Source organism: Sphaeramia orbicularis, unplaced genomic scaffold (genome assembly GCF_902148855.1).
Source record: "Sphaeramia orbicularis unplaced genomic scaffold, fSphaOr1.1, whole genome shotgun sequence".
Lineage (NCBI taxonomy): Eukaryota > Metazoa > Chordata > Actinopteri > Kurtiformes > Apogonidae > Sphaeramia > Sphaeramia orbicularis.
Genome location: NW_021941459.1, coordinates 1 through 23032, shown reverse-complemented (window position 1 = coordinate 23032; position 23032 = coordinate 1). Strand labels below are relative to the sequence as shown.

The 23032-nt window shown below is 41.4% G+C and overlaps 1 protein-coding gene across 1 annotated transcript; it reads left to right on the top strand.

Annotated features, from left to right (window-relative positions):
- LOC115415837 (myomegalin-like) lies at positions 1 to 23029 on the top strand (the record flags this gene model as incomplete). Its single annotated transcript, XM_030129486.1, is given in 19 exon segments — positions 1 to 1061; positions 1063 to 1206; positions 3135 to 3272; positions 3441 to 3560; positions 3870 to 3962; positions 4138 to 4347; positions 4453 to 4611; positions 4879 to 4974; positions 5732 to 5869; positions 5959 to 6138; positions 6736 to 6930; positions 7006 to 7284; positions 10181 to 10364; positions 15807 to 15907; positions 16562 to 16707; positions 17075 to 17300; positions 20673 to 20826; positions 20976 to 21092; positions 22955 to 23029. Coding segments are annotated over 19 exon segments (3787 nt in total), but the record flags the coding sequence as incomplete, so codon positions are not given.
- Positions 23030 to 23032: the final 3 nt, after the last annotated feature.

Sequence of the window (23032 nt, the reverse complement as noted above, 5' to 3'; positions counted from 1 at the left end):
CGGTTCTGGTACCAGGGTCGTCAGTCCTGATGCTGGACTCTGGGACCATGAAGGACTCGTGTCGGATCTGTGCTCGTGAACTCTGTGGGAACCAGCGCAGATGGATCTTCCACCCGACGTCCAAGCTGAACCTGCAGGTTCTGCTGTCCCATGCCCTGGGCCGGGAGCTGACCCGGGACGGCCGCGGCGAGTTCGCCTGCTCCAAATGCGCCTTCATGCTGGACCGGATGTACCGCTTCGACACGGTGATTGCCCGGGTGGAGGCGCTGAGTCTGGAGCGGCTCCACAAGCTGCTGCTGGAGAAGGACCGCCTCCGCCAGTGCATCGGTGGGCTGTACCGGAAGAACAACGCAGAGGACGGCGCCGCCCCCCTGGTGGGCGTGGTGGTGACGGAGGCAGAGTCAGAAGACTCTCATGTGGTGGATCTGTCTGCGCTGCAGGACGTCCGCTACTCGGACATGGTCCAGGACGATCTGGCGTACTCTGTGTACGAGTCGTGGGCAGATAAGGAGGACCCGGCTCTGGACCAGAACCTCCACCTGCAGACCTGCCCTGGACCGGACCCCCTGTCTGGACACAAACCGCGGCGCTGCAGGGGCTGCGCGGCGCTCCGGGTGGCGGACTCAGACTACGAGGCCGTGTGTAAAGTTCCCCGTAGCGTCGGGAGGCGGAGCACGTCCTGCGGCCCGTCCACCCGGTACTCGGGCGGTCCTTCAGGGTCCGAGGCGGCCCCCGTCACCTGTGAGACCGATAAGACCCTGTGCGACTTGAACCCCAGTCCGTCGTCGTCCGTGGAGTCTCTGGACACGGCCGTGGACGTGGGCTGCCTCAAGGACCGGGACGACCCAGGACCGGACCGAGGCCCAGAGGAGGCTCTGGGGCCAGGGGGTGTGGCCTGGAGCGACGCCCCAGCGGAGGGCTCCGTGTCTGGGCTGGGCCTGCTGCTGGGCCTGCTGCGGGGCTGGGACTACCAGCCTGTCAAACCGCACCGGGGCAGCAGGCTCCCGGTCCTGATCAAAGCCAGACTGGACCCGGGTCTCACTCTGCCGCTGAGGCCTCCGTATGGGGGGGGGCGCAGACCGGGACCCGGACCCCCTCCGGGCCACGCCAGAGGTCGTGACCCCGTGTCCTCTGCAGGAGCTGGTGGACATGGAGGAGCAGTGGACGGACGAGTACGTCCAGTGTGGACCGTTTCGGTTCCAGCAGGTAGAGCAGAACACACTGGACCTGGAGACCCCTGAGCCCTGAGCCCTGAGCCCTGACCCCTGACCTCTGACCCCTGACCTCTGACCTCTGACCCCTGACCTCTGACCTCTGACCTCTGGACATTCACTCACTGTCAGTTTTATCTGAACTACAGTCATGAGGTTGAAACAGTTCATAAAGTATCAGGACGTCTGACAGTTCAGATCAGTTTATTCGTTTAAAACTTAATTAATGATGAAAATATTAAATGTAATTTCACGTTAGAGTCACATGATAAAACAGAATAAAACACCAGATGAGACAGTGAATTATAGAAAAACAAAATAAAACAGGAGTTGATTAAACACAGAACAGAGATCAAAATAAAAGTACAGATCAGCGTTAAAGACGTTTAATGAGACGTGGTGGAGATGTTCAGAACGTTCTAGAAGAATGAAGATTTCAACCATTAAATGAACACATGAATAAACCAGATGAAAACATACAACGGTCAGAACTCCAGCATTACAGATGGAAAAAATATTTAAACAAGACAAAAACATCCAAATTGTCCAACCAGAGCGTCTTAAATGTGAGTGTTTCCTGTTTTCTTTCCTCGTCTGTGATTTGAATTAAATACGGCGTCACTTCGTCGTTTCATCGAACACATAATAATCAGATGAAATAACACATCATCAGTGTTGGGGATCTGTCGTCGTCATCTCCGCTGACGAAGCTGAACGCTCCTCTCCTTGAGTACCCTCTCAGGGAGAATAAATACCCGTCCTCCTCCGTATCTTAGCAACAGTCCCATTACCATGGAAACAGTCTCCAAGCACCGCAGCGGCGGTGAGTCTGTGTGAGGCTGAGCTCGTCTCATCCGGCTTCATAACTTCTATTGTTATGTTAATGATTAGTCTGAGAACAGCTACGAAAAAAAACACAGAAGAAGAGACGGCGTCTGGACGGACAGGCACATGGACGCATTGGACAGACGGGTTCACGGACAGACCCAACATGTGACCTGATTTAAACTGGGTCAAAATAATCAGTGAAATATGGAAGAAAATGCACAAAACAGACCAAAATCTACAAAATAATCAATAAAATATGGAGAAAAAAAATGCATAAAATACACAAAATAATGAATAGCATATGGAACAAAATGCACAGAATAGACAAAAATCAGCAAAATCAAAGTATGGAACAAAATGCACAAAATCAATAGAATATAGAATAAAATGCACAAAATAGACCATAGTCAACAAAATAATGAATAAAATATGCATCAAAACGCACAAAATTGATCAAAATCAACGAAAAAATAAATAGCATATTAAACAAAATGCACAAAATAGGTCAAAATCAATCAAATAATCAATAAAATATACATTAAAATGCACAAAATAGACAAAAATCTACAAAATAATCAATATAGTATGGATTCAAACACGTATGAAACATCATATATAAAGTCAAATATTCAGCCTTTTAGTTTTTATTTCTGCGTCTGTTTTCATGGTTTTCATTTCACCGTTGGTTCAGACGGACTCGTCTGAAACTCGTCCACTGACACTGATCACAACAACACAAATAAGGAAGTCCACAGCCCGTCGCCACGGTAACAGCCGCTTCCTCAGGAAGTCATCCAGCAGCGACAGGACAACGCTGACACACGACGACGGTTCAGTTGAACTGGGTTTAACCTTTAATAATAAACACATGTGGGCCACAGTGGAACCAGAACCAGAACCACAACTGAACCGTCTGGGATGTTCCACAGTTGTTGTTGTTGTTGACGTGTGTTGTTGTTGTTGTTGTCATTGCTGTTGCTGATTTGTGTTGTTGTTGTTGTCATTGCTGCTGTTGTTGTTGTTGTTGACATGTGTTGTCGTTGTTGTTGTCATTGCTGTTGTTGTTGTTGACGTGTGTTGCGTTGTGTGTTCCAGCGGGTTGTAGATGAACAGCAGAGTCGACTCAGTCGCTACGAAGACGCCGCCGCTCAGTGTGTGAACGAACTGAACCAGGCCCAGAACCAGGTCCGCTCGCTCCAGAACAAGATCCGACTGAGCGAGACCCGGAACCAGGTGAGACCGGGTCACCAAGGACCTGAACCTCAGACTGACTCTCTTAACCCAGACTGACTCTGTTAACCCAGACTAACAGCTTAAACCCAGACTAACAGTTTAAACCCAGACTAACAGTTTAAACCCAGACTAACTGCAGACTGGTTGTTTTTTTGTTGTTTTCTGTAGAAGCTTCAGGAACGTCTGGGTGAGATGGAGCTGGAACTCAGATCAGCTCGAGAAGAAGCTCAACAACAAGAAAGAAACCTCCAGAACATCAGCGACACCATGAGGTCCAAAGAGGACGAGGTAGACACAGAGACGGGGGGTGGGCGTAATGTTCTTCTAAATGTTCCTTGTGTGTTCTCTGTGTGTTTTAAATGTTCCTTGTGTGTTCTCTGTGTGTTCTAAATGTTCCTTGTGTGTTCTCTGTGTGTTTTAAATGTTCCTTGTGTGTTCTCTGTGTGTTTTAAATGTTCCTTGTGTGTTCTCTGTGTGTTCTCAATGTTCCTTGTGTGTTCTCTGTGTGTTCTAAATGTTCCTTGTGTGTTCTCTGTGTGTTCTAAATGTTCCTTGTGTGTTCTCTGTGTGTTCTAAATGTTCCTTGTGTGTTCTCAGGCTGCAGAACTCTACAGGGTCATTGAAGAACAGAACAGGATGTTGTGTTCTCTCAGAGAACTGACCAATCGCAGCCAAATGCAGCAGCTCCAGGTTTGAACACTGACACCATTCAGCAGCACTGATGCATTATGGGAAATTAAATAAAAATCAGTCAGATGGCTGAAGTACTCACTGAGTTCAGACTTGTGAATTCGGCAAGTATGATCCTGGTCCTGGTCCTGGTCCCGGTCCTAGTCCTGGTCTGACTGGTCTGTGTCTCTTTCAGGTCTCCGGGTCAGAGAGTCTTCGGGGTCAGGGTGAGGTCCTGGCCCTGCAGGCCTCTCTGTTCCAGGCCCAGCTGGATCTGCAGGCGGGTCAGCGGGCCCAGAGACAGGCCTCCAGGACCCAGGAGGACCTGAACCGAGCCCTGCAGAGACTGGAGAAAGACCTGCAGGGGGCGCTGCAGCACCGCAGGGAGACCCAGAGACACAACCAGGTGAGGATCCACGTGGACCCAGGAGTCCTGGTCCTGGGTCTGGTCCTGGGTCTGGGTCTGGCCTTACTGACTGCCTGTGTAAATACATGTCTGTGATGCCTTCAGGAGCTGCAGATGGCATTGGAAAAGGCACGTTCAGATCTGCAAGAGAGAGAGGAGCAGCTGAACGAGGCTGAGCGAGAGAGGAAGAGAGAGGAAGAGGAGAGAGAGACGAAGATCAGAGAAATGAAGACCAGTTTGGACCAAAAAGACCAGCTGATCCAGGTCCGAAATACACAAAATAAACACAACATACACACAAAATACACACAAAATATACACAAAATATACAAAGACCGGCTGACCCAGGAGCAGTAGTAACTGATGTCCTCAAGACTGTAAACCCTCTGAGTGATACAGGAGTGCTGTCATGTCCTCCTGTCTGTGAACGCCTCACTCATAAACACACATCATGTCCACTTCCTGAATGTACACAAACATGGAGATGTTTGACAGGTTAACATCTGATGTGTGTGTGTGTGTGTCCTTCAGGAGTACACTGAGCTGATGGACGAACCCAAGGACAAGAGGGACGGACTACTGGTCAAACTAAGACAGAGGATCAAGGACCGGGACCGGGCCCTGGAGGTAAACAGCAACACAAGCGGACAGTAACAACAACAACGACAACAACAACACAATGACAAAAACACAACCACATAAAAACAACAGGTGTTCAGAACTCAGAGCTCCTCCTTCACCCTGAACGCTGTGCATGTGTGGATCGACTCTTTCTGTTTAAATTCAACAGTTTCCAGGTTGTTCCATACACAGAAACAGTTGAATCTGGTCCCAGTCATGTGTCTGTCCAATTAGATTCAATTCACATCAATATTAGTTGAGTTCTAATTTTAAATGTGTGGGAAATGGGATTTTCAATGTTCAGTGTAAATGTCCACAGAGTCCACATTCCACAGTGGATGTGGACAATTTAGTTCCACATACAAGAGATTGTTCTAAGCTACAGGTGGATCCAATTGGAGGTTAATCGGAGTCGTTTTAAATTTTTTTATGAATTTTGGAAAATGTCTCAATGATGACAGATGGAAAATTGCAGATGTTGTGACCTTGCTGTGACCTTGAACTTTGTCCTACTGGGACCAAAATGGAATGTGTTGGTCCCAGGGCCTAGGCCTATCTGTGGGAAAGATGGGTGGAAGAGTTTTCACCTAAAGTTGAGAACAAACAAACACACAAAGCAAAGTGATCACAATACCTCCTGGCAGAGGTAAGAATTAAAACACGACAACTGGACAGTGACTCAAAGAGACAACAGCCTACAGACCCAGACCAGCAGCAGATCCTCCTCTGAACGCCGGTTCTGTTCTGTTCCTGGTTCCTTCAGAGAGCCGTGGATGAGAAGTTCCGCTGTGTGGAGGAAAAGGACGAGCAGATCCGTCAGCTTCAGCTTCTGCTCAGAGAGAAGGACCGAGACGTGGAGAGGCAACGCTGTGTCCTGACCAACAACCAGGAGACCATCAGCGTAAGAACCCCACCCCCGACCTCTGACCCCCAACCCCTGACCTCTGACCCTGACCTCTGAACCCTGTCTGTCTGCCCCCCCTACCCCAGAGTCTGGAGGTCCTGGTCCGGGGCAAGTCTCTAGAGCTGGACCAGGTGTGTGAGGCCTGGAGGAACGTCCAACAGCAGGGAGCGGAGTCAGAGGAGCACCACCGCCGAGACCTGAGGGAGAGGGACGCCATCATCAGCCAACTGCAGACAGCGCTGCATGGACGCACACAGGAGGCACAGGTACCGGGGGGAGGGGCTAGAGAGGGTCCAGGTACTGGGGGGAGTAGCTACAGGATGCCAAGTTACCAGGGGGAGGAGCTGCAGGAGGTACAGGTACCGGAAGGAGGGGCTAGAGGGGTTCCAGGTACTGGGGGGAGGGGCTATAGGAGGTACAGGTACCAGGGAGGGGCTACAGAGGTACAGGTATGAGGGGGAGGAGCTAGAGGGGGTCCAGGTACTGGGGGGGAGGGGCTACATGAGGCCAAAGTACAGGGGGGAAGGGCTAGAGGGGGTACATGTACCGGGGGAGGGGCTACAGGAGGCACATGCATGAGGGGGAGGGGCTAGAGGGGGTCCAGGTACTGGGGGGAGGGGCTACAGGAGGTACAGTTATGAGGGGGAGGCGCTAGAAGGGTCCAGGTACCAGAGGGAGGGGCTACATGTGGCGCAGGTACCAGGGGGAGGGGCTACATGAGGAGCAGATATGACGGGGAGGGGCTAGAGGGGGTCCAAATAGTTAAGCATGTCACTGGTCATGTTAACATTATGTTTCTTCTCCTCCTCCTCCTCTTCCTCCTCCCCCCCCTCCTCCTCTTCTTCCTCCTCCTCCTCCTTCAGGACCTCCGCTGTTCCCTGCTCACTCAGGTCCAATCATCTCCCAGAGACGTCCTGGAGGAGCTGAAGGTCCGCCTCCAACTCAAGGACCGCCTCTTCCAGGAGGTTCTGGCGGACCGGACTCGTCAGGCCCAGGAGCACCAGGACCAGGTCCAGGATCTGCTGAGAACCATCAGTAGCAGAGACCAGTACATCCAGGTACAGAAGGTTCTGGGTCCGGTTCTGGGTCTGGTTCTGGGTTTGGTTCTGAGCTAATGTTCCGTCCGTGTCCAGGAGTCCAGCGGTCGTCTGGGTGAGGTGATGGAGGAGCAGACGTCCAGGCTGCAGGAGCTCCGCCGACAGCTCAGCTCGGCTCCAGGACCCGGACCCGGACCCGGACCTGGATCCGGACCGGGCTGGACCGTGGACCTGGACCTGGACCTGCAGGCGGTTCAGGAGGAGCTGCGTCTGGCTCTGAGGAGGAACCAGGAGAACCAGGACCTGATCAGAACTCAGACCACCAGACTGGAGTCAATGGGGCGGAGCCTGAGGGCCAAGGATGACATCATCAGGGTCAGTTACTTCATTTATTTAGTTACTGTTATTAACCTTTATTTAACCTGTTTGAGTCCAAAACAGATTTATTATATTCTTCTGTTCATTGCTGACTCATTTGGTTTTAAATAATCAACATGTTCATCAGTTTGTGTTTGTACTCAGATCTGCTCTCAGCAGGTCCACCCTGTTACCACAAAATATGGTTTAATATCAAACTTTTCAGAAATTCTAAAAATATCTGTTGATCATTCCACAGTCCTCCTCAAAGATGAGCGACTTCAACTCAGTGTCCAACATGTGGATATAAGACTCTAACTTTAGCCTAAACTGTCCTCCCTGTCCATGATGTTTACATGTATTTGTCTGTAACAGGGTGGACTTATTGGTTTCATATTTTCTGGTCTGTTTGTACTTTGTTTGTTGTAAAAAAACTATGTGGGAGCTTGACCAACATACATTTAGTTTTTTTTTATTATTTGTTTTTATTGGAAAAGGAGTAAGATATCTCAGCTTTACCATTCATATATATACATATATATACATACACACACACACACACACATATATATATATATATAGTCCTTTTTGTATTTCTTATTTTATACATACAGTGTCAAACAGAAAACAAAGCTAATTTAGCGCATGCATCCCTTCCAACAAAAGATTTTCCAACTTCCATCAACACAACAGTCCACAGATTGTATGAGTGCAGTAAGTCGCAGATCTAAAGAAATAATTAGAGAGAATCGGATTTCACAAAATCACTGACAAAAGACAACAAATCACCTTTAAAAACCTGGCTACATGTGACCATGGAAATGCAGTGACTATGCTAAGCTAAGCTAACAGAAGGGCTAAGCTAAGCTAACAGAAGGGCTAAGCTAAGCTAACAGAAGGGCTGTGAGAACAAGACAACCTGAGCACTGCAGCATAAACCCTTCTGCTCACTGATCTACCTCATTAATACCTCATGTGAACCTTTATTCAGGTTTAACATTTCCATGGAAACAGAAGAGAAAATACTTTAGTTCCAAATTAATTCCTTCTGGAAAAATAAATCGGATTTAAAAAACATCATGTAACTGTACCCAGTGTGTCCAACATTCAGAAGAACCATCTCTGTTTTTACCCTGATGGGCTGTCTTCAAAAATCTAACCACATTTTTCTAACAATGCTCTTTCCATTCCAACGAATTCGTAGAAGGACCACTGAAACTGACAGATTTCTTCCCATTTCTCATCCGAAATTCTTATTCCCGCTTCCTTTTCCCACTTATTTTTGATATTAAGAGTATTATCCTTTCTTGCCATCATGAACACATTACAGCTGAGAGACGGCCCTCTTTAGTGTGGAGCTATAAGCTTGTTTTAAGATTTGGTACCAGTTAGATTCAGTTGGTGTAAAGTTTGTGATTTTACGTTCTTTATTAACCCTTTCATGCATCCTGGTCACTCCAGTGGACAGTTCTTCTCCAGCTGTTCACTGTATATTTGTGGGTTTTGTTGTTTTAGTTCCATATCAGCCAACACAGTGGACGCTCATGCACCATCCCATACACTGACATTGAAAACATTACTGTAACTTTGCTGTTCTTGATAAACCTGATCTAACATGTTCGAGTGTAGATCAGTTCCTTGTTATTATTAGACTGTAATTAACAACAAAAGTTGTTTTTTTTTTTTGGCATATTATGTACATGAAGTGAGTAATGACTAGTATTAGAGTACACTACAAACAAAAAGTTAAAGATATTTCTGTCTTTGTCTTTTTTTGTGTCATTTTTGCCATTTTTAAATAAAACTATGTCTTGTAATTTAAAAAAATATGTTTCAATTCAGTTCACACACAAAAAACTAAAAAGCATTGTGTAAGAATCCCAACTGAAAAAAATAGCCCAAAAATTAAAAATATCCTTAACTTTTTGTTTGTAGTGTATGTTAAAATGTGAGAAAACATCAAATTAGCAGCATTTAATGTTTTTATTTCATATTTTCCCACAGTTCATCAGTAAATACATGTTTCTTTGCTTCAGACATTAAACACTTAGTGTCCAGCTTGGTGGACATTTTTGCAACTCTATGAAAAATAGCTTCGTAAAAAAAAAAAAAAAAAAATTAATCGCATTGTTTTTTTAATGCCCAAAGAGGAATAAAGAAATAATCCTGATTAATGTTCTCATAATTCTTGCATGAAAGGGTTAAAATAATCATGCATTTGGAGGAACCTGAAAAAGTCCGTCTGTTCTAACCCATATTTGGTTTGTAGGGCCTGAAAACTTTGGAATGTCCCCTTATGTGTCAAAGATAAGTCTGTTGTAAGTCCCTTCTTTTCCCAGGAGTGGAATCTTTTATCGCTTCTATTTGGTAGGAAATCCATGTCATATGCACACCACCTGAAGGTTTTTAACATGTCGTCAACTCCACATATTTTTATTACTTTTTGCGACCAACATACATTTCCAACAGCCTTCAGTCGACTGAACACGTTAAACTTCAAGTTAAGTAGAAAATCACAAAGTGTTTTTGGACGTTTTGAGTCTGAAAGACACCGTTTAGTGTCACTGGCCCACGAATAAGAGTGAAAATAGACTGAAACTGACAAACATCTAAAACACAAGTGGTAGATAAAATAAACCACAGACTGTACTGGATGATGCTCTGGTTCTGGTTCTGGGTTCTCCATAGACCCACTGATGAAACTGGACAAAAACAGAATCAGTTCATCTTTTAAAACCTGAAAATACAAAACAGAACCAAGTAGAACATGAGAGTCCAGTCTACATCAACAGTCACCTAAACCCGATCAGAACCGGGCCTGTTCTAGTAGACCTCCGTGTCTTGTGGACCCGTCTCAGACCTGTTTGACGTGTTGTGGTTTTCTTTGGTGGTCCATGTCTTCGTGTCTTCGCAGGACCTCCAGATCCAGACCGTCAACCCCCCTGACCTCCCCCTGGTCCAGCGTCTGACCCGGGAGCTCCTGGAGCTGAAGGAGAGCCTGGCCCAGCGGTACCAGGACCAGGACCGGCCCCTGACCCGAGGTCCGGTCCTGGGCCTGGACCTGGACCGGCCCAGCGGCGGAGGAGGAGGAGGAGGAGGTGGAGGTGGGCATCAGAGGAGCATGGGACAGTATCTGTAATGCTGCGGAATGTTGGCAGGGGGTGGGGCCACAGTGGGGGGGTGGGGCCTCAGTGGATTTCAGTGGTGGTGGGTTAATAAAGTTCAGCCTGTGGGCGTGACCGGGGGGCGGGGCTAACATGAACGAGGCAGCTTGTCTTTAACTCCTGCACGGTGTGTTTGTCTTCACTGGGTTTGAGGAGGATTTGGCCCCAAACCAGTTCAGATCCACATGAGCCGACTCCAGTCACATGACAGTTACCATGGAAACGCAAAACAGACACATATGGAAGTAAATTTGTCTCATCAGATTTTGACTTATAAAAGCCATTGAATTTCTAGCACTGATTTTTTTTTTTTTTGCACTGAAATTAAGTATCTGAATTTTTTAAATTCTAAATTTATGAACATAGTTGAATTCAGAGACAAGCAATTCCAGATTCTTAATTTCAGTGCAAAAAAAATTTCAGTGTTACAAATTCAATGTCTTTTATAATTCAAAATCTGATGACACAGATTTACTTCCATTACACAGTTGACGTCACAGCGACAACACAGATGAGTTCAAACACAAAGGAGGAGTGTGGAAATCAATCTGTCATCAGATTCTGAATTATAAAAGACAATGAATTTGTAACACTGGATATTTTTTTTTGCACTGAAATTAAGTATCTGGAATTGTTTGTCTCTGAATTCAACTATGTTCATAAATTTACAATTAAAAAAATTCAGATGCAAAAAATTCAAATACTTAATTTCAGTGGAAAAAAAACGTCAGTGCTTGAAATTCAGTGTCTTTTATAATTCAAAATCTGATGACACAGATTTACTTCCATAGAGGAGGAGGAGGTTTAAGGAACATCCATTATTAGTTTGACTCATTTATTATTTTACACAAAGATCAAACATATGATCACATTAAAAAACAGAATGGAAATGAAATCCATGTAAATACAGAAAACATTTATGTGAAACAGAAATGACTGGATCCATAAAACAGTTGAATATTCAACTGTGGATTGAAAGGATCCACTTTAAATCTGATAAAATTATATGTTTTATTCTGACTTATTACATAAATGACTTTAGGAATTAATAACAGAAATCAAATTCATCTACTCATTAAAACACGATTAATACATGAATTTAAAGTCACGTCTGAACAGTAAATCCAACCGAACACTTTTAACATATGAGATATAATCAATAATGAACGGAAAAAAGGATCAATATGAACCTTTTTTTTTTTGTCTGAAATGAGTCAAATGAGAAACTCAGCAGTTTTATTTCCTACTAATTTAATTTAATCTGAATTTGTCAATTAAAATCATGGTATTTAACTCAAGAAAACGGTGAATGATCAGAAATAAAACTTAAAATGACAGTAAAAATCACCATAAACAACCGATACAGATGCATTTTTATACATTTGTAAATAAATCACTTTATTTTGGTCATTTCTTGTCATAAACAACAGAAAACTCACTGTTCACTTTGTTTTTTCTGCTGTTATTTTTCTGATATTTTGTTCTGAAATCTGTTTTTATATGTATTAATAATGAAAATATTAATAATAATGATAATATATTCACATCTGTGTGTCTGAGCTTTTGCATGAATGAGTGAAAAATAGTGAAAATACAAACACATTCCTCATTTTTCTTCGACTAAACTGATTTTAATCCTGTGTTTGATGCAGAAATGTGGACAATATGAATATTTGTGTTTTTGTGCTTCTTGACAACAATCCCATGGTTTTAATATTAATGTTATAAACTCAAGCTTCGCTGGAGTAAAGTAAGTACAAACTGAATCATCTTTACATCAACATTTATAGGATTTTATGTTTGAGTTCTGTGGAGGCAGATTTGTGTCTTTGTTATTCAATCAAAAGGAAAGTTGCCTTAATTAAAAAAAATAAAAAAAATTAATAATAAAAAAATGATCAAAAAAACCATTTCAATCAAAGAAAGAAAAGTGTTCAAATGCAAAAAAAAAAAATTGAGATCCAAAAAATTGCATTTGAACACTTTTTTTCTTTGAAAAGGTTTTTTTTAATTGAAGTGAAGTTTTTTTTTTTGTTTTTTTTTATTGAAAATATTTTTTTTGGTTAAGCCGACTTTCCTTTTGATTGAATAATAAAGAAACAAATCTACCTTCATAAGTTTAAACCTAAAATGCCATTTTTTCCACTTTTTAAATAAATAAATTATCACATTTTCAGTCACAAAATCACTCAAACAGACGCCAAAGTTTAACAGAATAAAAACTATATCAGAATAATTAGTATATTCAGTCTGTTCGTTAAATCCTGGACTTTTTAAGACTTAACAAACCAAAAGAAATCATAAGTAATAAAAACCACATTCATGTCCTTTTATGTGTCTTTTATAATGTCTGGAAAATGATCATTCCAGTTGAAACTCATCAAATCCAGTCGTTTTATGTCAAAGTTTCTATTTATTTCAGCTCCATTCTGCCGAAAAACTGATGTAAATAAAGTGAAAATCAGCTTCATGAAGCAGGTGTGATGGAATTTATGTGGAATTAAAGACAATAAACAGACCTGTGGTTTGAATTTAAGATGTTTAAACATAAAATACTCATAAAAGTAGAAGTTAAAGCCTTAAAATATTCAACAGAAACGAGATGAAGGGCTTATGTTTACTTAAAGGTGGAGATTAAAGTAAAAAAAACAGTGAATATTAAATGAAACCAGTGGATATTAAATTAAACCAGTACTAACCCTCCCAGATACAGAAAATTACTACAAATCAGCACCACTAACATACCTGGTTTACTGCTGTGATCCACTTTCTACTGCTACAAATATTTAGATCTCAGTCACATGGACAGACTCCTTCAGACTCTGCTTGGAGATAAAGCTCTATATATACAGAGTATGGAGAGAAGCTAGATTGCTGAACTGAACCCCCTTAAATATTTGGTTTGATAAATGCCATAAATTAAAACTGGAGGACAGGCTTAAGCTGTTACGCTGGGTGGCATATGACGAGGATTTCAAACCGGCCCAGATGGATCGGCCATTTAAACTTTGGTCCTTCAGAGTCATCGCAGCACACTGGAATTTCAGATGATGGAGGACTAAACAGTTTTCAAAAACTCAAAGATAAATTTTACTTGGGAAGGGAAGATTCTTTTAGATATGTTCAGATTAGAACCTATTTTAACAGCATTATAAAAAAAGTGGAACTCAGAAACACGGACTTAATCGACATCATGATCGCTGCATATAAATCCAAAGTCACCTGCAAACTAATCGCAAAGATCTACTCATGTTTACAGTCAAACAAAGGAGTTTCTACACTTTATATTAAATATAAATGGGAGAAAGAGGCCAAAATAATCATCTCAGAAGAGGACTGGTGGAACTTCTGTTAAACCCAATCAGACACGTCAAATTCAGGTCATTGGAAGGAATTCACCTGGAAAAATATTGTCAGATTTTTCATTACCCCCAAATTAAAACAAATGCAGAAGGGCCTGCCGAGTTATGGGAACTGTTGGAGAAAATGTGGGAACGCCCTTGCAGACCATCTTCACATTTTCTGGGATTGTCCATGAATTAGGTCTAACTGGACTGAAATGATGAAAATGATTAAAACAATAAATAGGTTTGAGATTAAACATGATTTCTGCACAGTTTAACTTGTTAAATCTACCACCCACAGTCCACTCTAGAGTCAAATACCTGATTAATAGAATGATGGCAGCCTGGAAAAAAGACAGAACAAGAAAATGGGTGAGCAAAGAACCTCCAACAAAGAAGGAATGGACTGGAATTATTAAAGAAATATACAATATGGAAAAACTAACTTTCTGCTTGGACCATAATTTGGACAAATGTACTAATTCTTGGCTAAAATGCACATCTATCCCAGAGGATGTGATGCTCCAATAGGACAACAGCTTGTTTTCCTGAGAAATACACATATATGTCAATGTGTGTGTTTTATTATCAACATGTGTAAACATGCACTCCAGGGAAATGTGCACAAATGTTTATGAAAAGGATGGATGTAATTGTGTCAGCAGGTTTACAGGACATGATCTGATACAGCATGAGAATATATGTGACTGATCTGACATGGACTGAAACAGGACAAATACCCAAACTAACCCAACCCTCTGATCAGGATGGGAGAACACTGGGACTCACTGACCCACATATTTATTGTTGTATTTTAAGTTTTGATACGGCCCTGTCTGTGCATGTTGACATCTCTTATTTCAAGTCTTTACTTTTTTTGTTTTACTGTCTGTTTGTTAAAAATGCAAAATCTGTTAAAAATAAAGTATTTAAAAAAAAAAGTGGATATTAAATTAAACCATATGAAATTAAACAAGTTAATATTAAATTAAACCAGTTAATATTAACCCTTTCATGCATCCTGGTCACTCCAGTGGACAGTTCTTCTCCAGCTGTTCTCTTGTTTATTCATGGGTTTTGCTGTTTTAGTTCCATATCAGCCAACGCAGTGGACACTGATGCACCATCCCATAATACACTGACATTGAAAACATTACTGTAACTTCGCTGTTCTTGATAAACCTGATCTAACATGTTTGCGTGTAAATCAATTCCTTGTTATTGTTATTAGACTGTAATTAACAACAAAAGCTTTTTTTTTTTTTTTTTGGCATATTATGTCCATGAAGTGAGTAATGACTAGTTTAGAATACACTACAAATAAAAAGTTAAGGATATTTCTTTTTTTTTGTGTCATTTTTACCATTTGTAATAAAACTGTCGTCATTAAAAAAAATGTGTTTCAATTCAGTTCACACACAAAAAGTAAAAAGCGTTGTGCAAGAATCCCAACTGAAAAAAATAGCCCAAAATTAAACATATCCATAACTTTTTGTTTGTAGTATATGTTAAAATGTGAGAAACCAAATTAGCAGCATTTCATGTTTTTATTTCATAGTTTCCCACAGTTTATCAGTAAATACATGTTTCTTCGCTTCAAAAATTAAACACATGGTGTCCAGCTAAGCGGACATTTTTGCAACTCTATGAAAAATAACTTCATTAAAAAAATATATAATCTCGTTTTTTAAATGCCCAAAGAGGAATAAGAAAAAAAATCTTGATAAATGTTCTCATAATTCATGCATGAAAGGGTTAAATAAATAACAAATATCAGGCAGGTCTGAGCGTTAACTTCATTAGCTGAAGGTTTGACTCTGTGACTTTAACCCTTCGGTGTCAGACGTTCTAAAAAGCCCATAATCTGCACACAGTCGTACTCATGTCAGAATGGTTTTCATACAGTTTGTTTTTAACTTTTGTTTTTGGATCAGTCGTGTCTCTGTCCATGTTTCCAGTGTTAAAGTGACTCCGTTCATAAATCCCTCCTTTAACGTCCACACTTCTACCTGTCCCTGTTGGTCTTCTGCAGGACGGAGCTCAGACGATGAAGACGAGGCCGATGAAGATCTGAACAGTGAGTTCACCGATGAAGACGAGGCCTCGAGGAGACGATCGTCCGTCGACACCAAGGTACGAACCGACAGAACCAGAATAATGCATAGAACCCAGAGGAGAACCGACAGAACCACCAGTGACATTTAACCCACTCAGGTTCCTTGATGTTTATGAAGGATTCAGTTCATTTCACCTTTAATTAATTACTTAAATTCAGTTTAAATAATCAGTGAAACAGACGAGTTTCAGCTCTGACTTTAAACATAATGTTCAGGGAAAACTTCAAACAACAGGAAAAACTTGTGCTTCTTTTACCTTTAATACAATGTTTTTAGCAAATAATAATGGAGTAACTTTGAAATAACTGAATGAAGGTTTTAGCCAATAACATAATAACATTTTATGTTAAAGTTATTCTATAATTAGTCCTGCGATGAAAAAAATCATTTGAAAATGTACAATTGTCGCTGATTATGTAATACAATAGGAGTGTATTTAATGGAAGTAAAAGGTTTTTCTGCAGTTTTAGTTCAGTTTGTTCACATAGTTCCTGTATTTTCTCGTTGTTTCTGAAGAAAAGTGACTTGGACATAAATGTAAAAGCAGTTAAAGATGGAGTCAGTGAGTGGAGTTCACGTCATGTTCAGATGGATGTTTGATACGTAAACGGTTCTGTCGGTGGACGTCTCCGTTCTTCGTCCTGTTCTTTTGACTGGTGTTCCTGCTCAGGGTTCTGGTCCAGACGGGTTCTTGGAGGACCCGGGTCTGCTGGAGGTCAAACAGCTGGTGGAGCAGAAGAGGGCGGTGGAGAGGGAGCTGATGGAGCTGAAGGTCCAGCTAGAGAAGACCGGCTTCCACTCACTGTCTCAGATCAGGTAGGGACTCATCCGCCTCGCAAAGTAGTCCCTGATGGTTTCATCCAGACCACGTGAAGAAGAATCAAAACCGAATAGTTGATATAGTTGTATATAATTTATATAGTTGTAATAGCAGTATATAGTTGTAATAGTTGTAATAGTTGTATATAATTTATATAGTTGTAATAGTTGTAAATAGTTGTATATAGTTGCAATAGTTGTATATAGTTGTAATAGCAGTATATAGTTTTATATAGTTGTAATAGTTGTATATAATTTATATAGTTGCAATAGTTGTATATAGTTGTATATAGGTGTAATACTTGTATATATTTGTAAATATAAATAAATCTAAAATGCTGCTGATGCTGTGCTGGTCTTAAAGGAACGCTCTGTTCAGCCTCCGAGACGAGAACGAACGTCTGAAGGAGCAGCTGAGTGGAGATAAACAGAGAGGAGGAGGAGCAGAGGAGGAGGAGGAGGAGCTGGATGTGACCATAGAAGGAGCTGAAGAGGAGGAGGAGGAAGGCTCAGAGCTGTGGGACACCTGGGACCACGAAGACCTAGACATGTCTGAGAGAACCCAGATGAAGAAGACCAGGCAGATCCAGGTAGAGACGATACAGGTCCACATGGATGTGGACACAGTGTCCATCTGTGTCCAGTTTAGAGTGTCCAGTGTCCATCAGTGTCCAGTTTAGAGTGTCCAGTGTCCATCTGTGTCCAGTTTGGAGTGTCCAGTGTCCATCAGTGTCCAGTTTAGAGTGTCCAGTGTCCATCAGTGTCCAGTTTAGAGTGTCCAGTGTCCATCTGTGTCCAGTTTGGAGTGTCCAGTGTCCATCTGTGTCCAGTTTAGGGTGTCCAGTAGGGCTGCACAATTTTGGTAAAAAATAAATCCCGATTTTTTCTTCTAAAAACTCGATTTTCAATTTCGATTTGATTTTTGGGTAAAACTACAAAAGACAACAGAAGTCTTCATGTGGTTTTCATGAGCAGCCCACAGTGCAAGGCACCACTCCGACCTCAAATCTGTGATGGGATCACGTGATGAACCCACAGAAGTTTAATTTTTTTACATTAATTCTTTACTGAATGAAACAGAGAATACAAACAATGTATACAAGAAAATAACAGACCCAGTTTTTCAGGGGGAATCCACTACAATCCACTGTCCAGATCAGAGCAAATACTGGTGGTTTTGAGCCTTTTTGGTTCCAGATTTATCAAACAGCTTTAAATAAAGTTCAACATCTTTCAAAAAATAATATTTGGTTTTGTGTTACAGAACTTAGATTTGTGAATGAAAAATTTAGCAAGAGGACTAAATTAATTATTAAAAAAATGTTTTTTTTTTCCTTTCTGGGGTATCTGGCCCACAGAAGTGACACAGTGTAAGGCAAGCATGCTGCAGGTTCATGGACAGCTTTAACGTCCGTGGTCATTACACGGACTTCCATGAAAGACCGCCCTCACAGATAGGAGGCGGAGCCCATGGTAGCCCGCAGGCACCGGCGGAGGCGTGAGACGATGAATTGATTTGACGATTTCTCTTTTTTAAAAATCGTCCTAAGTAAAAAATCTGATTTCGATTTAAAATTGATCAGTTGTGCAGCCCTAGTGTCCAGTGTCAGTGTCCATCTGTGTCCAGTTCAAAGTGTCCAGTGTCCATCTGTGTCCAGTTCAAAGTGTCCAGTGTCCATCTGTGTCCAGTTCAAAGTCCTAACACTGCACTGTCCAAGTACCATCAGTACAAGTCCTGCATGGACTCATTCCTCTGGTCATGTGGTCCATCAGTTTGGACAGAAACCTGATGAGACGTTCAGGTTCTATCATCTGAAATGATCTGAGCAGCAGTGACTCCACCTGTTGGTAGAGATGTGGCGTTCAGTGTCACCTGGGAGACTTGTGTTTGAGACATAAACCGTCATTAATGTCCACTGAAGTCCACCTGGACCAGACAAGTCCAGGAGCTCCCATTTAAGGGTTAACCCTTCATAGGACACTCACTGAAATACTCTGAAATTCAACATTTCAACCTTAGTGTGTTATTGGACATCGTCATCTACCTCCTCATTGGTTGCCATGACAACAGTCTCCCTCTTCAACTGTTCTAAGTTCATAAATTGACAAAACTCACTCATGTTTACTATTTACAGATGCAACATTTCTATAAACTCTGTCTGAATCATGTATAGTTTTATAAAAACCTTTGGACACATGAAAACATCAGGTCCTCAGTGTATTCCTTCATTTGTTCAAAAATGCACTAAGTAGATACATCTGGCATATGTCCAAAAACGAACATACCGGCATATGATCAATATGGTGCCTGCATTTTTCATGCTGTAATTTCACTCATTTCATTAAATCCTACACAAACAAGCACAACTAGTATATGGTTGTCATAGTTATATAGTTGTAAATAATTGTGTGTAGTTGTAATTGTTATATAATAGTTATATACAGTTGTATACAGTTGTTGACAGTTGTATATAGTGTATACAGTTGTATATAGTTGTTGACAGTTGTATACAGTTGTATACAGTTGTATATAGTTTTTCAGTTGTATATAGTTGTATACAGTTGTATACAGTTGTTATATTGTTGACAGTTGTATACAGTTGTATATAGTTGTTGACAGTTGTATACAGTTGTATATAGTTGAAACAGTTGTATATAGTTGTATACAGTTGTATACAGTTGTATATAGTTGTATATAGTTGTATATAGTTGTATACAGTTGTATACAGTTGTATATAGTTGTTGACAGTTGTATACAGTTGTATATAGTTGTTGACAGTTGTATACAGTTGTATATAGTTGAAACAGTTGTATACAGTTGTATATAGTTGTTGACAGTTGTATACAGTTGTATAGTTGTATACAGTTGTATACAGTTGTATACAGTTGTATATAGTTGTATTCAGTTGTATATAGTTGTATACAGTTGTATACAGTTGTATATAGTTGTTGACAGTTGTATACAGTTGTATATAGTTGTTGACAGTTGTATACAGTTGTATATAGTTGTATACAGTTGTATACAGTTGTATATAGTTGTATACAGTTGTATATAGTTGTATATAGTTGTATACAGTTGTATACAGTTGTATATAGTTGTATACAGTTGTATACAGTTGTATATAGTTGTTGACAGTTGTATATAGTTGTATATAGTTGTATACAGTTGTATATAGTTGTATACAGTTGTATATAATTGTATACAGTTGTATACAGTTGTATATAGTTGTATTCAGTTGTATATAGTTGTTGACAGTTGTATATAGTTGTATAGTTGTATACAGTTGTATATAATGTATACAGTTGTATCAGTTGTATATAGTTGTATACAGTTGTATATAATTGTATACAGTTGTATACAGTTGTATATAGTTGTTGACAGTTGTATAGTTGTATAGTGTATACAGTTGTATACAGTTGTATATAGTTGTATCCAGTTGTATATAGTTGTATACAGTTGTATATAGTTGTATTCAGTTGTATATGTTGTTGACAGTTGTATATAGTTGTATATAGTTGTATACAGTTGTATACAGTTGTATATAGTTGTATACAGTTGTATATAGTTGTATACAGTTGTATATAGTTGTATTCAGTTGTATATAGTTGTTGACAGTTGTATACAGTTGTATATAGTTGTATACAGTTGTATACAGTTGTATATTGTTGTATACAGTTGTATATAGTTGTATATAGTTGTTGACAGTTGTATACAGTTGTATACAGTTGTATATTGTTGTATACAGTTGTATATAGTTGTATATAGTTGTTGACAGTTGTATATAGTTGTATACAGTTGTATACAGTTGTATATTGTTGTATACAGTTGTATATAGTTGTATATAGTTGTTGACAGTGTGTCACTTTGCGAAGTAAAGGAGCTGTCGTCAGATGTGATGGTTTCAGGATCCAGAACATTCTGGAACATCAGCTGGTCTTGCTTCATCTTATCTGTTCTCCAGGTCGACGCCCACTTGGATCCACCGACCAATCGGCCGCAGAGTAAGACCGTTCACCTGCAGAAACAGAGGGCGGAGCTTGAGGAGAGGCTGATGGTGTCTGAGGCGACGGTGCAAGTCCAGGCTGAACAGCTGAAGGACTACAGAGACCTGCTGAGTGAGTACTGGGACTGGGACATGGACAGGGACTGGGACTGGGACAGGAACGTCCTCCTTATGCCTGGGTCCTTGAAGGGGACGCTTCAGTCCCTCCATGTCCAGCAGACGGTTCACGTGTCTCAGCTGTTTTTTCTTCTTCTTGTGCAGTGGAGTCGGCCGTTCAACAGGACAGTAAACAGATCCAGGTGGACCTGCAGGACCTGGGATATGAGACCAGTGGGCGGAGCGAGAACGAAGCGGAGCGAGAAGACACCAGCAGCCCAGGTACGAAGCACACCAACAGGACCATGAACGCAACACAAGGGTCAGGTACAACCCACACGAACAGGACCATGAACGCAACACAGATTCATGTACGACTGACACAAAAATAGACCATGAATGCAACAGGGTCAGGTACAACTGACACAAACACGAACATGAACGCAACACAGGGTGAGGTATGACCGACATGAACATGACAATGAACGCAACACCAGGGTCAGGTACGAAGCACACGAACAGGACCATGAATGCAACACAAGGGTCAGGTACGACTGACATGAACAGGACCATGAACGCAACACCAGGGTCAGGTACGAAGCACACGAACAGGACCATGAATGCAACACAAGGTCAGGTATGACTGACACAAACACGACTGTGAACGCAACACAAGAGTCAGGTACAAAGCACACCAACAGGACCATGAATGCAACACAAGGGTCGGTACGACCCACACACAGGACCATGAACGCAACACAAGGGTCAGGTACGAACCACATAAACAAGACCATGAACACAGCACAGGGTCAGGTACGACTGACAGGAACACGACCATGAACGCAACACAGGTTCACATATGACCGACATGAACAGGACCATGAACGCAACACAAGAGTCAGGTACAAAGCCACCAACAGGACCATGAATGCAACACAAGGGTCAGGTACGACCCACACCACAGGACCATGAACGCAACACAAGGGTCAGGTACGAACCACACAAACAAGACCATGAACACAGCACAGGGTCAGGTACGACTGACAGGAACACGACCATGAATGCAACACAGGTTCACATATGACCGACACGAACAGGACCATGAACGAACACAAGTTTCAGGTACAAAGAACACAAACAGGACCACAAATGCAACACAGGGTCAGGTACGAACCACCAAACAGGACCATGAATGCACACAGCCTCAGGTACGAACCACAGAACAGGACCATGAACGCAACAAAGGGTCAGGTATGACTGACATGAACATGACAATGAACGCAACACAGTATCAGGTATGACCAACAGGAACAGGACCAAACGCAACACAAGTGTCAGGTACAGACACACGAACATGACCATGAACGCAACAAGGGTCAGGTATGACCCACATGATAGGACCATGAATGCAACACAGCTTCAGGTACGACTGACATGAACATGCCCATGAACGCACCACAGTCCTGGTTCAGGGTGTAGTTCTGCCTCACAGACACTAGAGGGCAGCACAGAACAGAGCCGTCATCTACGCAGGAAATGAGCTGAAATATTTACCAGAATTCCTTTCTGTCAGTCATTGTTAAAAAAAACACTAGTTTTAGAAAACTCACTTTTAGCTGGAGGTTAAAATACAGAAAATAAATTTAAAGACTTAATAATATTTAGTAAATGAAGAAATCTTAAAATGACCCACATGATAAAAACAGGTTCAGAAAAACACTGAAAGAATATTTAAATATTATAAAAACTGGAAACACATTTACATATCTGCAACTCTGTTTATATATAACTGACCTTTTTGCAGATATAAATGTGTGTCCTGTTCTTCCACAGTTCAACCTGTAGATGTGCATAAATTTAATTACTTTATTCTTTTTTTTAACTGTTTTATCGGTCTTACTTACTTTCTATTTTTATTCTCTGACTTCCTGTTTAATCGGTTTATTGTACCCTGCCTGAAGCACTTTGAGTTTTTTAGATAAAATGTAAAGTGCATTATAAATAAAATTAATCATTGTTTTTAAAGGTTGTTTTTGTAATATATTGTATATAATAAATATAATATCTGTTCACTGGTCTTTGTTTTCGTCCTGCTTTATAAATATAAATGTGCTAAACCTGCTCTTTTCTTGCTTTTCCTCCAGAGTTCGATGACCTGGAGATGTGTACGTCTCTGGACTGTGGTTCTAATTGGTGGCCCGCCAACGGAAGCTCCTCCTCCT